The sequence below is a fragment of the Erpetoichthys calabaricus genome, chromosome 7 (assembly GCF_900747795.2).
Source record: "Erpetoichthys calabaricus chromosome 7, fErpCal1.3, whole genome shotgun sequence".
Lineage (NCBI taxonomy): Eukaryota > Metazoa > Chordata > Cladistia > Polypteriformes > Polypteridae > Erpetoichthys > Erpetoichthys calabaricus.
Genome location: NC_041400.2, coordinates 46,332,971 through 46,347,168, shown reverse-complemented (window position 1 = coordinate 46,347,168; position 14,198 = coordinate 46,332,971). Strand labels below are relative to the sequence as shown.

At 35.6% G+C, this 14,198-nt stretch overlaps 1 protein-coding gene across 2 annotated transcripts in view; it reads right to left on the bottom strand.

Annotated features, from left to right (window-relative positions):
- The window catches only part of ecpas (Ecm29 proteasome adaptor and scaffold), a 148,336-nt gene that overhangs the window by 52,256 nt on the left and 81,882 nt on the right, over window positions 1–14,198 (bottom strand). For both annotated transcript variants that reach the window (XM_028804790.2, XM_028804789.2), the window contains exons 16-22: window positions 10,398–10,521; window positions 7,440–7,520; window positions 5,514–5,736; window positions 5,278–5,369; window positions 4,621–4,755; window positions 2,007–2,169; window positions 384–556 (exon numbers count right to left, since the gene is read on the bottom strand). In XM_028804790.2, the coding sequence (XP_028660623.2) occupies window positions 384–556; window positions 2,007–2,169; window positions 4,621–4,755; window positions 5,278–5,369; window positions 5,514–5,736; window positions 7,440–7,520; window positions 10,398–10,521 (991 nt within the window). The remainder of the gene's footprint in view (window positions 1–383; window positions 557–2,006; window positions 2,170–4,620; window positions 4,756–5,277; window positions 5,370–5,513; window positions 5,737–7,439; window positions 7,521–10,397; window positions 10,522–14,198) is intronic.

Here is a 14,198-nt window from a genome sequence, read left to right as displayed (position 1 = left end):
GCCCACAACTTTTACGTTTACTTGCATGCATATTATTAAGTACCTAAAGTTGATCAATATATGAACATAAACCTGACCCTCTACAAATGTACACTTAGATAGATATATTATCAGAAATTATGTCATTAAGGACTTTCGCAGTTCTCTCAAATTAACAAAAATAAAAAAAATAAATAAATAATTGAGGATCACAGTTCACCCAGGAACATGGAGATTAGGATATAGACCTTGGTATATTGAAAACATCTCTTTAATGATCTTCTTGCTAGTGTAACATACTTCATAGAAAATATTCAAATTTTAAACACTGCTTTCGCCGAAAGCTCTTGTCAAGGAGTACTAAATTGAAATATAAATAAGTGGAACAATAGCACCAAACTTGCCTTATGGGTCTCTTTACCAGATTGTACTTTAGCAAGTAAGGTCTCTACCAGAGACAATTTTGTGAAACCAGTCCCTTCTGCAGGGATTAAGAGAGGTCCATTCCTTCCAATCTCTCCCAGTGCAGTGCAAGCTGCAATGACTAAACTAGGAGAAGGGCTGTCAAGAAAAGACCCTAGGAAAAATGACAGTTAAATGTTATTGAATGTTTTACAAATTGTTAAACAGTTACAAGCATTTCCTTCAACTAAGAAAATCTTTAGTTGATGACTCTGCAATGTTCTAACCTGGCAGTGATTTTACCAGGTTTTAATCTTCAGCAAGGTATCTCAGTCATTCTCCGTATTAATCACCATTAAATGACAGTTTTAATACACAGTAAGTGCCTTGTACTGCATCTTCTTACTGCCCAGCAGCCCCCAATTCTAACCTACTCTTACTTTTGTACTGTAAAGGAAAATTTTATGTGAATTTCTCCAGACAGATAACATGTATTCATTCACAAAATATTTGCTTGTTAAAAACGTCTCTTTAAAGAAAATAAATTTCTTGAAAACGTACACTTATGTGTATTTCTTTAAGAAATGTTGATTTTTATATTAGCTTGCAGATTTGAATGCTACATATAGTAACGTATATTTAAAAACAAGAGAGACTGCAAAGCATATATAGATGTGTATCTTCTATGCAGAAAGCATGAGAGAATTACTTTATTGTCCAATGTACTGTATTCTGGCATTGCAAGATGGACTCCTAAAATATTGCCGAGATTTGACATTCATATAACCTACATTTGTACACATTACTAAAACTTAATTTTTCTTGAACAAGCCAACCAATGAACCTCTTAAATTTGCAGCATTTCTCAACAATTCCTTTATTAGAGTCTAGTCTGAAAAGGGTAAAGACTAGCTTTGAATAAATATGCCATTTATAAACAGTTTAATATTAACAATAATATTATTGTTATTGCTTGTTGATAAAACACCTTCTCAATTTTTATGTATGATTTTCCACTGAGGTAAGAAAATTAAAAGAGAGCAAGTCTGAAATTAACAGTGAAGTTGAACATTAAAAAATGACACCATCTTCAATGCTAAAATGATTTCATTTTATATATTTATAAAAATAAAAACACCTGACTGGAGAGCCACTCATGCTGCGTGACAGCACAAAAATGTACACTATGCTAAAATACAGTTCTCACTAATAAATATTCATTGATCCTTCAGAGTTGGACATCTCCCTGTGAGAGTATTAAACAGCAGTCCAAAAACATGAATCACCATGTAGTATTCATCTTTGTTGACTTACTTGAAGATTTATCACATGCACATACGCAAGGCTAATTCTTTTCATGTACAATAACATTTTCAGTGGGTCATGTCAACAAGTTGATAATGAAACGGTGTGTTTGGTGTCTCTCTCAAAATTACCTTTTACAGTTTAACTTTACTGCAACATCTTACCTTTTAAACAAGCAAACTTACTAGGTGTGAATGTTTACAACCTTAGCTGTTTAAAATTGCTAATAAGTTTAAAATGATCTTTCTTTTAACAAAGTAATATTTTTTGTTCAACCATCAAAAGTTCCAAAATTACTAATGCAAATGAACCATAATTACCAATTGTGCTTGTGACCATCTGAATCAATTCATCATCTCCAAGTTGACTTTTTATCACGGGGGCCATATGGAACTGCGGGCTTTCTGAATGTTTGTGGCTGGCCAAGTGTCTACCAATCATATAGCCCAATGCTAGAATGGCTCCATGTTGAGTTTCTGGATTCTGGAGAAAAGTGGACAAAATTGAAATGTGAATAAAAAAAGTAATAATAAAGAAAATCAAACTATTTCATTAAACAATAAAGCAAAGGAAACTGAAGGCCATTACTACAATGATGCATATCCTCTCTCTGACATTCTTAACACCAAGTATATTCAGGCAACAAATTATTTAGAAATATATAAGAAATGCTTCTGCGGCTCTTTTATGCTTACAAAAAACCTTTTTAATACTTACTTAAATATGTTAACTCACTGTTCCAGAACCTTATGTGGAAATCCTGGCTGCGGCTTTCTATGTGGAATTTACACTTTTTCCAAGTGAAGTCCACAAAATTGAATAGCCTGTTAAGTGTAACCTCTTCTAGTTTTCTTTGTTTATGTAAATAATACTCTTTTTATCTAACCTTATTCTTATTGGACATGTGGGGAAGAAAACAATATGTTTACACTTTATTAAGAGCATTATTTTGCAAGAATAAATGATTTCTAGAGAGAATGAGAATCAGTCCAGTCAGATAGCTCCAGATAGACTGTTACTATAGCCTGCATCTCCAGCAGTAAGACAATGTGCGCTAACAGCTATACTAAGAGGCAGTATCTACTGATGATTCTAGAGATGACTGCTTTTTGTAAATATTTTTCAAAGGTTACACTAAATAATAAAGATTTACTTTGCTTTACTAAAGTTAAAGCTGTGTAGAACGATAATGTCTATTGATGACTGGCTAACATTGGCAGTACTGTTGCATTTCAAACAGGGAAATTACAGTAGTGGCCAAAACTTATAGCAGTGACACAAATGTGTTTTGAAAATTTACGGCTTCATTTTTTGTGGTGGCAATTCATTGTTTTTATATTATTGTGCAGAGTGATCAGATGCATATTAATTTATTGCAAAGAGCTTTATTAGTAAAAAATGTTAACTGTATCACAAAAACCCATTTTCACTTATTTTGGCCCTGGCACAAAATGATCAGCTAAATGTGTCCAGCAAACGCCAGAACTGTCTCCTCTTGAGGAGTCACCTACAGAATCGTGCTACCACCAGTGCAGAGCTCACTCAGTATTGGCAACAGGTTGGTGCTAGTGCATCTGCATACACAGTGAGGCATAGACTTTTGGACAATTGCCTTGTATCAAGAAGGGCAGCAAAGAAGCCACTTCTTTCCAAGAAAAACCTCAACGACAGACTGAAATTCTGCAGGAAGTACAAAGAATGGACAGAAGAAGATGGGTGCAAAGTTACTTTTTCAGACGAAATCTCCTTCCAACTGTTTGGGACATCTGGAAAATCAATAGTCCGGAGAAGGAAAGGGTGAACACTACCATAAATTCTGTGTTGTGCCAACAGTGAAGCATACTGAGTCAATCCATGTGTGGGGTTGCTTCTTATCCAAGGGAGTAGGTTCACTCACAATTCTGCCCAAGAACACTGCCATAATTCAAGAATGGTATCAAAACGTCCTCCAAGAGCAACTTCTCCCAAAAATCCAGGTGCAATTTCGTGACAATCTGTTTATTTTCCAGCATAATGGAGCACCATGTCACAAGGCAAAGTGATAACAATGTGGCTTGGTGATAACATTGAAAGTTTGGACCCATAGCCAGGAAACTCCAAAGATCTTAATCCCATCGAGAACCTGTGGTCAGTTCTCAAAAAGCAGGCGGACAAGCACAAGCCCACAAATTGTGATCAACTCCAAGCACTAAAAAGGCAAGAATGGGTCACCATCAATCACGATTTGGCCCAGAGGCAGATATCCAGCATGCCAGAGCGAATTGCAGAAGTTATGAAGAAGAAGGGTGAAAACTGTAAATACTGAATCTCTAAATAAATTTGATGCATTTTCCAATAAAAGCCTTTGAAACTTACGAAACATTTATAATTGTTCTTCAGTATACCATAGAAACATGTACAAAAATAATATGAAAATGCTGAAGCAACAAAGTTTGTAAAATACAACATTTCTGTAACTGCCAAAACTTTTACCCACTATTGTAGACAAACAGGATGAAATTAATATTAGTAATATTGACTTAATAATGTATCCAAAATACAGAGGATTCCAGCTTGCACTTATCGATAGAGAAAGCATGGGTACTAACTCCAACCCATGGCTTGCTACTTTTCTAATATAATAGACTACTTGAAAACAAATTCTTGCAATCACAGGAGTATGAACTACTACACCTGATGTGAAATTTCTACTGCCATGTGCTCAGGTTTCACATTTACTATTAACTGCCTATCAGCTAAGAAGTAAAAACTCAGGTAAGGTTCATTCCATGATGGTAAGAAGATACTGACTAATGCGACATGCTTGAAACTTGATGAAATATTTTTATTTCCATTAATAATATCTAAAGGGTAAATTAAATTTTAAAGTTGGTAACTTGCATAAAACTAAACTTAAGTGCATGAAACAGAGAGATAGTAGACTAATGAACTTACATGATTATCTTTTGTAATCTTAATAAGGTTCTCCAAAGCAGTTTTCAATTCATTTCCATGCATAGTTGATACAACAACAGCATACAGCTGGGCAGCCAACTCTCTCATATCTTCTTTATTTGTATTCATTAGGGACTAAAAACGTAAGTAATATTAGAAGTGAGAGTATACTAAAAAGGTAACAAAACCTATGCAAATTATTAATGTCTTTAAGATTTAATAACTTCATCCAGATGTATGCCTTCTTTAATATAATGCATCAGTTACTTTGAAGGCCTTTTGATATTTATGGCTAAACAAATGAGAGTAAACAATTAAATTATCAACAAATCATTATTAATTGCACTTACAATGATTATTTGTTAATTTACTGTATATTTAGGAATCTTGTAATTTATAAACATGGGAAAAATACAATAGCTTGCTGGGATGTTCTCTAACTTCCCCATGACTGTGCTCTGGATAAGTGGGTTTGGAAGCTGGATGAATCGATGAATGGGGAAAAAGTTATATTAATTAGTGATTATTTGTTTAATAAAATAGTTTTACAGCATTAAACTGCATATGTGGGGAAGAGGAATCCAGCTTGGGCTAAAATAAATTACAACTAGAATTAAAAAGAAAAAGGAAAAAGCAAAAAGAATAGTATCATTTTACCTTTATCCAATCAATTTTGTCAGTGAAACCAACAGCGAGCTCTTCAGGACAAACTGAAACCACTTCTAGCAAGCAGTACATTACTGGCACACCTAAAAAAGAACATCATCAAACAATTATGATACCAACTGCAAGCCACACATATATAAAATAAAAAAAGTATAAATAAATTGGACAAGAAACTTAGGAATGACTTTCTGCATCAGTACACATTACATTTACATTGTAAAACTTGCCTCCCGTGGCAGAAACCAGCTGATGCAGAAGTTCCACATAGATCAAAACAGGATTTATATTGGACACTCTGTTTGATGGGAATGAATCATCTTGTGTTTTAGTAAGCAGGTTTTTAATATACCGGGCTATGAGAGGAGCATTATCTTGCATGTCAGCTATACTCTGTGAGGTGGGCATAGCTCCAGCACTGTAGGCAAGGCACATTCTTAAATATAAGATAATCTGAAAGAGAAAATAAAGATGCATCTAATTATAAAACACACATTATGCAAAGAAATACATTTCCCTGACATTTTTCTTAAACATGATTTTCAAAAATACAATTCTTTAAGATATTCCAAAAAAATAAAGGAGTAATGGTTGAGCCCTGGGGAACCATCTATATAAAAGTATCTGTGCTACCAGACTAAAATGGGTTGAAATCTAAGTAATCATTGTAGACCACAGCATATTTAGTGTTAACATTTGCAGTGGAATGTATTTTGTAATATTACCACTGCTTTTACAATTTGCATATCAGATTTTTGTAATGCATGTAGTAAAAAAAAAAAAGCACTGTATTTTTCTTTCCAACAGATGGCACCCTACAAACACTAGCACTGCTTTTATGAATCTCATACCAAAAGGCATATAACTGTTGACATAGCAACCAGATGGACACATAGACAAACACAGACACTTGTTTAAACATATGTATTTAAAGTTTATTAGGAATTAGATTGCTTAATTACTTTAGCCTAGACTTGATCACAAATACAAGCGGCAGAAATAAGCCCTTCCAAGGGTGTCTGGGCTCAGCCTTAGTGATAGGGAGAAGAGTGCACACATTCAGGAGGAGCTAAAAGTAGAGCCACTGCCCCCCTCTGCATCTAAATAAGTCAGTTGAGGTGGTTCAGGCATCTGAATAGGATGCCACCTGGACACCTACTTGAGGCAGTGTTATGGGCATGTTCAACTGGGAGGAGGCACAGGGGCAAACCTAGGACATACTGGAGAGATTATATCTCTCAGCTGTCCTTTGAGTGCCTCAGTATCTTCCTGGAAGAATTGATGGAAAAAGGGATGTCTAGGCATCTTTGATCTGACTGCTGATCCCACAAACCAGACCCGGATCCACGTCAGAAAATGGATCAATGGATGAATGTTACTATGGAATGTGGTATATGTTACCAAAATGAGATGTGACTGGGGGTCTGGTGACTATCTCTTACTGTGTTGCATAATCAGTAATGAAACACAGTCATTCACCTATTTACAGCAGACTTGGGTTGAGGCTATCTATACTTATGGCCGAGGGCCATAGAAAAACAAATGTGTAATAATGTTCTAGAGATTGTCAAAACCACCTGCTACAGGATGCAAAGGCCATATTCCTTTTGTTCATCACATAACTGCTCCAATCTGAGCATTATGGTAGTTATTATTATTATTTCACAGGGTCTCATATGTTTTCTGACTCTTGGAGGGTCCTTTAAGGTTTGGTTTTATCAGCACTGTTCCATGTGGCTAATTCTTATGCATATGGCCTATGCCGCCTTCTGCTAACAGACTGTGCATGCAGCTGTGGATACTGAAAGATCATTTTGTGCTACTCTGTACCAACAGTTGAAGTGTGCATAACGGTGACACACACCAGACTCACAGAGTTTCAACTGCAATAACCGGTACACTTTGTGACAGACGTATGTCCAATTTGATAAACGGCCAAATGGTGTGTGCCACATGGAGCTGTAAGATGGCAAATGACTGTAATTAGTCAATAGAATACACAAAAAATGAACAATGTAATTTGTTTTGATAGGTGCACTTTTATACAGTTAATACTCAATTAAGGGGGTAACGACAGTAACAGATAATCCAAAAATGATTATTGTTTAACAAATGAATGAGAATTATTACATGCACATAAAGCAATTAGGAATTACCTCTCCAAATGCAGAAGGGCTAAAAGGAAGAGTAGAAGTTCCAACTATGTATTTCGCAGGAGTTTTCATTCTTTGTAAAGCCTGAAGGGAAAGAAAGAATCAGATTGAAACTGAAATCTATCTTTGCACAGCAACTTCTATGTCAATTAAGGTCCAGAAAACAGCAGAAAAAAAATTGCGGAAAGTTAAACAAGATGACATGATTGATTTTAATACTATAAATAATCAGACAAATTTGGAAAGTGTACACTGTAAGGAGTATCTGGCTGTAAAGAGGCTGCCATGGACAAGGACACCACTTGAATGGCACAAGACATTGGTTCTATGAAAGAGAGAGAAACAGAGAGAGTGGGGGATACACATTCTGAGCAGTAGTTCTTGCACCTGTAGAAATTTGTTAATTTCAAGAAGACAGTCCATACTGCATGCATGCTGTGTATGGTACCCCTGACAGGGAAACAGCATGAGAGAAATGTAGCCTTGGCAGAAAAATGTAAGACACACTTAGAATGGAAGGGGGCAGGTGACCAAGTAAGTCTGACCTAGCTCTCCAGCAAAAAGAGAAAAATGTGAGAGAGAAAACACCAAAGGTGGCAGCACCTGTTGATTACTAAGGGGCACACAGTACCAGAACGGAAAGTATAGGACTAAGCTGTCTCTCTGAAAGAGAAGGCAGATGAGGCAACATGTTTCATTGACTTTTTCCCTACTGAGATGAAAATCGAGGATGTTCTGGGAGTTTGTAAGGTACTCCAAGATAAGATTCAATATAGCATTTACAGTGGACTCAAAGTATTCAGATACCTTCCCTTTCTCAGCACACTTTGTGTTGTAGATTCAATTGAAAATGAATAATTAGCCATTTGTCTCCATTAAACTACACTCAATAACCCATAATGAAAAAGTGAAAACATGTTCAGTGCAAAAGTCTTGTATTAAAACAGTTAATTTATGTTTTTTAGATTTAAATATGCTTTTTCTATTGACATACTAGACTTTAAAACATTCCTTTTGCAAAAAGAAAAGCAATGCAATAACATATCTGAATGTCTAACATAGCATTAGACCACTTTCCAGTTAGAAAATGTGTGAAATGTGGAGTCATAGAGCCCAGTGCATGATAAGCAAATATAAAAAAGAGGTGCTAACTATCAATGACTTGCTGTTTAGGTTGAACCAAAGCAATTAACTCGAACAGAAACCACTGTGTAGAGGGAATAAAAATGAACAATGGACAACCATACTAAAATGGTGATGTTGCAAGAGATGTGGTAGTTTACCCTGCAACAAGACACAAGTTGGTCATTTTGTATCTTTATCATGGTTTTATCCAAAGGAGAAATGTCGCGGCTGACAGGTGCTTCCAAATGTGCTGCCCAGGCTACTCTACAGAAGTGCAAACCGCCAAGGCCGGGGACCAGAAGAGCAGTGGTTGGCCATAGAAAGGAAAGGAAACCAAGTGTAGCAAATGAGAAGTACATGATCAAGCTTACTTCCCTTCAAAATTGGAAGATGTTCTACACAGCTATTGGCCCAGAAATGGCAGCAAATTCTGGGACCCTGGTACATCTATCTACAGTCAAGAGAAGTCTTATAAGAACTGGTCTTCATGGAACAGTTACAACCAAAACACCATTCTTCTGAAGTGGAAATAAAGCCAAATGACTCACCTAACACAAAAACAAAAGGGCTGTGGTGCAGAATGTTAACACCTGGACTGATAAGTCATGATTTGAACCTTTTGGCTCTGTTACAAGGCAGTTTATCTGCTAGAGAATGATATATGAATAAATAGATCCACACAGGAGGATCTCTCCATGTTTGGGGCTGCATTTCCACAAAATGTTTTGGTAATTTGATCAAAATCAATGGTCGCCTCATTATTGACAAGTACAGGCAGATACTTTTCCATCATGCAATAATCATCAAAGAGGCATCTCATCAGTCCTAACTTCACTCTGTACTCTCCAGCATGACACTGACCCTAAACACACAACACTGAACAGGGAAACCTACAACATATGGCATCGTCCTAACAGAGCCCCGTTTTTAACACCATCAAGCCCGCCTGGGATTATTTGTAGAGACAGAAGTCTGCCGTGCAGCTGTAGCAAGTTCTTCAAGAAGCTTGGAACAACTTACCACATGAATATCTTCAAAAACTACATGCAAAAGTATCTGTTTACAATTATTTTTAAGGCAGAATTACAGCTGGTTTTAATGCAAACAGTTGTCCCACCAACTACTAATTCGTAAGGAGGTTTGAGGAAAAAAAAAATATTCAAGACATTTCTGAAAGCATTCCTGCTTTAAAGCATCTTTTCACAAATGCTTAAAACATTTGCACAGATACTGCATATAGACAGAGATGTCTAAAATAAACGAAAAACAGGAAAGAGTTAGTTATTGTCAGGGATATGACCTGTCTGATTGTTTCTTTCACTGCAGAATTCTCTAACTCTGACTTAAGACCATTCTCTTGACTCTGACTGCCAAGTCTTTTAAATACTTCTCACAATTTTTCGCTGGTTATCTGACTAAAAGCAAATCCACTTCATATCATTCTGTACTTGCAAAATAACTACCAATAGTTTACTTGTACAGAACTTAAAAATTTCTGCAATATTATTATTTTTTTTTATGAACATGAACACTTTCCCAATTGTTTTGTCTTTATTTACAAGATATTTGCATGATATTTGGGAAAAATACATATGTATATTTCATGTAATCATTTGCCTTATCACTACTGCATGACATATTTTGCATTAAACAAATACTGTAGTTCTATCGGATATATACACCAGAAACTATTCATTTCTTGCCAAGAATAATAAAAAGTGAACATTACAAATTTTGGGACAATTAGAAAAAATATTAATATATTTTACAGTAAAGTTCTCATGAAAATGAAATAGGACGAGAATTTTGTTAATTCAAGCTGATTATACAGTTTACCTTCTCGTGAATGTAGCTGACCATCTCTGGAAAAGGAGGCATAGGTTTTGCAACTGTATTGTCTGTTGTCTGGGATGAAGGTGCTCTCAGAACTCGCTGAGCTTCACCATGAACTTCTTCTCGACTTCAAAAAAGATGGAAAAGGTGAATAATTAAATGAATAAATAATAGCTCTCAGTTACATTTAAACTGCAGGTACATTACTATAAAAATTTAAACTAAACACAGCCACCATGATTAGAATCAATAATATGAAATATGTTTGTAAAATTATTTAACATTTTATTCAATGACTAGTGTAATTTTCCTCTTAGCTGTTTACAAAACAATTAGTACTAAAACATCAGTGCCAAAAGGTGCTAGCTTAGTTTAAAACACATACAACTATAGATGAAATTTTAACACAATTTGTTACATTTTTCACTAGGTGAAAAATACAAGTTCTGAAAATATACAGTGCCTTCAGAAAGCATTCTTATCCTTTCACCTTTTACACATTTCGTTAGACAATACATAAAAGCCTGCAGAAAGTTTGCAAAAAGCCACCTTAAGGATTTTAAAACTAAGAGAAACAAGATTCTCTGGTGTAATGGAACCAAGATTGAACTGTTTTTTTTTCCAGCAGCAGGGATAGGAAGACTAGTCAGAGGTGAGGGAAAGCTGGATGGAACAAGTACAGATATATCCTTAATGAAAACTGGCTCCAAAATACTGTACACCTTACATTGGAGTGAAGGTTCCACGTTCAACAAGACAATGACCCTAAGCACAAAGCAAAGACAACACTGAAGTGGCTTAGGGTCTCTGTGAATGTTCCTGAGTGGCCCAGCCGGAGCCTGGAATTGAACTTAATCAAACATCTCTAGAGAGACCTGGAAAAAGCTATCCATTAGCAATCTCTATCCAACCAGACAGGATGTGCCAAGAAGAACAACAGAAAATCCCCAAATCCAGTTGCTTGTTGCTTCATCATACCCAAGAATACTAGGCCGTAATCAATGCCAAAGATGCTTCAGCAAAGTACAGAGTAAAGAGTCTGAATACTTGTGCCAATGTGATGGGTTTTTTTTTTTTTTAACAGTACAGTACAGTTCCTAAAATCTTGTTTTCACTTTGTCATTCTGAGCAAGTATTGTTTGATGAGGGGAAAAATTAATTTAAACGATTTTAGCTTAAGTTTGCAACATAACAAAATGGGTAAAAAGTAGTCTCTATATACAGTGGTGTGAAAAACTATTTGCCCCCTTCCTGATTTCTTATTCTTTTGCATGTTTGTCACACAAAATGTTTCTGATCATCAAACACATTTAACCATTAGTCAAATATAACACAAGTAAACACAAAATGCAGTTTTTAAATGATGGTTTTTATTATTTAGGGAGAAAAAAAATCCAAACCTACATGGCCCTGTGTGAAAAAGTAATTGCCCCCTGAACCTAATAACTGGTTGGGCCACCCTTAGCAGCAATAACTGCAATCAAGCGTTTGCGATAACTTGCAATGAGTCTTCTACAGCGCTCTGGAGGAATTTTGGCCCACTCATCTTTGCAAAATTGTTGTAATTCAGCTTTATTTGAGGGTTTTCTAGCATGAACCGCCTTTTTAAGGTCATGCTATAGCATCTCAATTGGATTTAGGTCAGGACTTTGACTAGGCCACTCCAAAGTCTTCATTTTGTTTTTCTTCAGCCATTCAGAGGTGGATTTGCTGGTGTGTTTTGGGTCATTGTCCTGTTGCAGCACCCAAGATCGCTTCAGCTTGAGTTGACGAACAGATGGCCGGACATTCTCCTTCAGGATTTTTTGGTAGACAGTAGAATTCATGGTTCCATCTATCACAGCAAGCCTTCCAGGTCCTGAAGCAGCAAAACAACCCCAGACCATTACACTACCACCACCATATTTTACTGTTGGTATGATGTTCTTTTTCTGAAATGCTGTGTTCCTTTTACGCCAGATGTAACGGGACATTTGCCTTCCAAAAAGTTCAACTTTTGTCTCATCAGTCCACAAGGTATTTTCCCAAAAGTCTTGGCAATCATTGAGATGTTTCTTAGCAAAACTGAGACGAGCCCTAATGTTCTTTTTGCTTAACAGTGGTTTGCGTCTTGGAAATCTGCCATGCAGGCCGTTTTTGCCCAGTCTCTTTCTTATGGTGGAGTCGTGAACACTGACCTTAATTGAGGCAAGTGAGGCCTGCAGTTCTTTAGACGTTGTCCTGGGGTCTTTCGTGACCTCTCGGATGAGTCGTCTCTGCGCTCTTGGGGTAATTTTGGTCGGCCGGCCACTCCTAGGAAGGTTCACCACTGTTCCATGTTTTTGCCATTTGTGGATAATGGCTCTCACTGTGGTTCGCTGGAGTCCCAAAGCTTTAGAAATGGCTTTATAACCTTTACCAGACTGATAGATCTCAGTTTTTCACACCACTGTAATTACTATACACATTGCCTTCAGAAAGTAATCTATTCAGTGATTTAAATATTCCAGAAGACTTCAAAATTTGCTTATTCAACTTTATCCTTCATCTTGAATATGCATAAAGTTGTTTCATTCACAAAATTTACATTCAAAATGAAAATTAATTCTTTTTATTTCTGCATATTGTGAGTAAGAATCTGATAAAATTGATCTTGACCTGTCTTTCCTTGATTTGATTTTGATGGCAAAATATTTTCTTCTTAGAGCAACACTTCTTGAAGACACTATTTTTAAACTGATTTGATCTAACTGAACTTTTTTGGAAGATAAACATAACAGCTGTATTTCCATTTCACTTTACAATCCCTTAAAACAATAGCCAAACAAAAATTTATTTTGTCTCTTAGAGCAAAAACATGAACTTTACTGCCAGAACAGAAAGCATGCTGAAAATTAACTGTTATTTCAAGTATGACTAGTATTAAAAACAGTGAGAAGATATTTATTTCAAAGAATAAATGGAATGTATATTGACACAGCTGTTGCCTTATGTTTGCATTAACTATATTATTCAAAGGGATTTCGTTCAAAAATGAAACTTCTAATGAACCCAATACACTTAAGAGTGGTAAATCAAAGCATGCTCACATTATTCAGTCCATTACAAAATTATCATAATCTATTCTACAAAGAATTTTCTATTGCCAAATCTAGTAAAAGCAATAAAGGTTTTTATTTATCTATCTATCTATCTATTTTGATTGTAACAATACGTAGAGTAAAATTACATTCACTCAACAATCCTTACAACAGAGCTATACAACTAGAAGCCCCCACATCATACATTTTTGCAACCATACTTATAAAACAAAAAGTAGTGTTTGAAAATTGGTAATCACTTGTAATATATATGAAATGATAGATAAATAGATAGATAGATAGATAGATAGATAGATAGATAGATAGATAGATAGATAGATAGATAGATAGATAGATAGATAGATAGATAGATAGATAGATAGATAGATAGATACTTTATTAATCCCAATGGGAAATTCACAATGAAATGGAAGACATCCCTTTACAAGTATGTACTGAAGCAGTAATGCTTAAAATTGGAGTACAGGTAAAATTCCATTACAATGAATATCTTTACAACAAAATTTTCATTACAACAAAGTATTTTTATGGTCCCGACAGCTTCCCTATATGACACGAGTCTATAGAAATCTCGTTACTATGAAGTACATTCAGCAGATACTTTCATTACAACGAAGTTCACAAAAGACTTTGAAATGCCTGAATGAATCATCCACAGAGCAGTTAGTTCCGTGGCCGCAGCTTTGTTGTGCACAACGATTTGAAACACAACGACTCATCAACA